This window comes from Lepidochelys kempii, chromosome 1 (assembly GCF_965140285.1).
Source record: "Lepidochelys kempii isolate rLepKem1 chromosome 1, rLepKem1.hap1, whole genome shotgun sequence".
Classification (NCBI taxonomy): domain Eukaryota; kingdom Metazoa; phylum Chordata; order Testudines; family Cheloniidae; genus Lepidochelys; species Lepidochelys kempii.
In genome coordinates, this window is record NC_136380.1 from 6,496,402 (window position 1) to 6,499,135 (window position 2,734).

At 44.1% G+C, this 2,734-nt stretch overlaps 1 protein-coding gene across 1 annotated transcript; it reads left to right on the forward strand.

Moving 5' to 3' along the window:
• The first annotated feature begins 330 nt into the window (after positions 1–330).
• LOC140895092 (olfactory receptor 52P1) lies at positions 331–1,814 on the forward strand. The gene is made up of 2 exons (XM_073304380.2): positions 331–367; positions 832–1,814. The coding sequence occupies exon 2, from the start codon at positions 876–878 to the stop codon at positions 1,812–1,814; it is 939 nt and encodes a 312-aa protein (XP_073160481.1). The 5' UTR covers positions 331–367; positions 832–875.
• The last annotated feature ends 920 nt before the right edge of the window (positions 1,815–2,734 follow it).

The following is a 2,734-nucleotide window of genomic DNA, read 5'->3' on the forward strand; positions in this document are numbered from 1 at the left end:
CTCAGTCTAATTAAGCATCAGGTGAAGAAAGCATTCTTTTTTTATCTGTTTTGGATTTGCCACGTTTCAGTTTAATTGAATGTCCTCTTTATCTTGTATTATCAGACAGGCAAAACACATTCTCAATCTACGCTCTACCAGTCATCCATCTGAAACCTCTCTACAAGTCAGTAATTTATAGACTTTTCTCATATCCCCTCTTATTCATCTCCTTTGTAAGGTAACAATCCCAGTCTCATCAATCTCCCTCTATATGAGAGTTTCCCCAGGCACTTGATCATTCTCGTTGCCCTTCTGTGAACCCCTGTAGCTCTGCAATACCCTGTGAGAAGAGTGCCCAGTACTACACAGAAAAGTCCAGATGAGGGTGAAACATCGACTGACCAATCTCCTGGCCCTGTATTTTCTGTATGATTTCCCATCCCACTCCTCCAGGATCCCAATGTTTTCCTTAGTTTCCTCTGTGCTTGCAGTGTGAGTAGGACTTCCCAAAGCTCTGTAATGTGACACCCAGATCCCTGTACTGAATTCATATAGACAAATTAGAACCTCATGAGATGTTTTAGAAGTACACATTTTCCCCTCCAATTCCCTCCATTTCTTGAAATCCAAGTTTATATGCCATCGTGCCACCCATTCACCTGGATTGGTTAGCTCCTTCTGAGGACTTCTCTGGACTTGAATATCACCTAAATAATCTGGTGCCATCTGTAAATGTCCCCACCTCACTGCTCACCGCTCCTTCTAGATTGTTAATAACTATAAAATATTTACTGTGCCATTTCTTATAAATTGTGTAAACCCCCTTGCTTTGCTTCTCTCCCTTCACAGGCACCTTGAGCATTTCTGAGCCCAATCGATGCATCAACTACCACATGGCAGCTTTCAACCTCACCCCATCTGACCCTTCACCATTTATCCTAATGGGCATCCCAGGCCTGGAAGCTGCTCACATCTGGATTTCCATTCCTTTCTCTACATTCTACATTATCGGCCTGTTTGGAAATTTCATGCTTCTCTTTGTTGTAGGCAAAGAGCAGATCCTGCACAAGCCGATGTACCTGCTGCTCTGTATGCTGGCAGTCACAGACATTGGCATGTCTACCTCCGTCATGCCAAAGGCACTGTGTATATTATGGTTTAATTTGAAAGGCATTACTGTGGGTGGCTGCCTCACCCAGATGTTCTTCATTCACGCAGTTTCTGTTATGCAGTCAGCTGTCCTCGTGACAATGGCCTTCGATCGTTACGTTGCTATATGTAACCCTCTGAGATATGCCACGATCCTCACCAATGAACGAATAGCTAAGCTAGGGCTTGTGGGTTTGATAAGAGCTGTTTTCTTTATTCTTCCAATGCCCCTACTCGTGAGCAGGCTGCCATTCTGTGCCAACCGTACTATCCCCCACATGTATTGCGAGCACATGGCTGTAGCAAAGATGTCATGTGGGGACTTCACAGTCAACAGGATGTACGGCTTGGTGGTAGCATTTGTGGTCATTGGGTTAGACCTGACGCTTATTGCCCTGTCCTACAGTCTGATCCTCAGGGCTGTCCTCAGAATCTCCTCCAAGAAAGCCCACCAGAAAGCCCTTAACACCTGCACATCCCACATCTGTGTGATGCTGATGTCTTATACTTCCTGCCTCTTTACCTACCTGACACAGAGGTTTGGTCAGGGAATTGCTTCCCATGTGCATGTCACCTTTGCTAACTTCTATCTCCTTGTCCCTCCCATGCTCAACCCTATCATTTATGGAGTTAAAACCAAAGAGCTTCGTGATAAAGTGGGCAAATACCCCTGCAGAAGGTAATTGCTGGGGGCCACTGGCTTCAGGCTGTACCAAAAAGTGAAAGGACATTTCCTCATTAATCAAGGGTGCTCTGTCCCAGTTCTGCTGAGTTCAGCATTATGGAAGTTCAGCGTCTGAGAAGCTTCTCACGCTTAACATCACGAAGCCCTGCTCTCTCTGATGCCGAGTTCCCTCTCTCTGACCATCACCTGATTTCTTTTAGCAGCACCAATCAGCCCCCAATCCCACACACCCTGTCATTCGGCCTTTCTGTGACTATCAGACCACCAGAAGATACTCCACTTTTCTGACAGAAGGTGGGTTTACATTAGTTCCTGTGTGAACAGGGTTCTTAGTCAGTTCGACAAACTGAAGCTACACTTTTCCATAGCTAAAGACAAAGAAAGAAACTACAGTGCTGAACAGCGATCTGGTGAACTAAATTTACCTGATTTTTCTACTTTTAATTTTTAATATTTCAGTTTGAAAGTGCAAAGATAGTAAAGTTGCTGCAGGAATTGAGGCTAGAGCTTGTTGGTGAGAGTTGTGAAACTGTGTGTTTTTGAGAACTGGACTGATGTGTTAAACTATGATATCGCCTTTGTTTCAAGTTACTTACCACTTTGCACAGTTTCTTTCAGCTCGACCTTTCAAAGCACACCCTAACCATTCCCATTGTCGAAGATATCAAGAGTAGTAAATTGTTGAAATTTCATGTTGGAGTTTGTGAAACAGGTGAAACAAGGATTATTACCAAACATCCAGGTGATAAAATCATTTCCAGAACTAAGTCCTTCTACTGCACTCAGCCCTGCACGAGCTTGATTGGCTAATATCTCATTTTTGCCATTGGCTTGTGAACACCTTGGAAAATTGGAGTAGCAGTGGAGAATTTTGCCAATGGGTCACTGGCCTCATACTCAGGACAACCAAATTGAGCA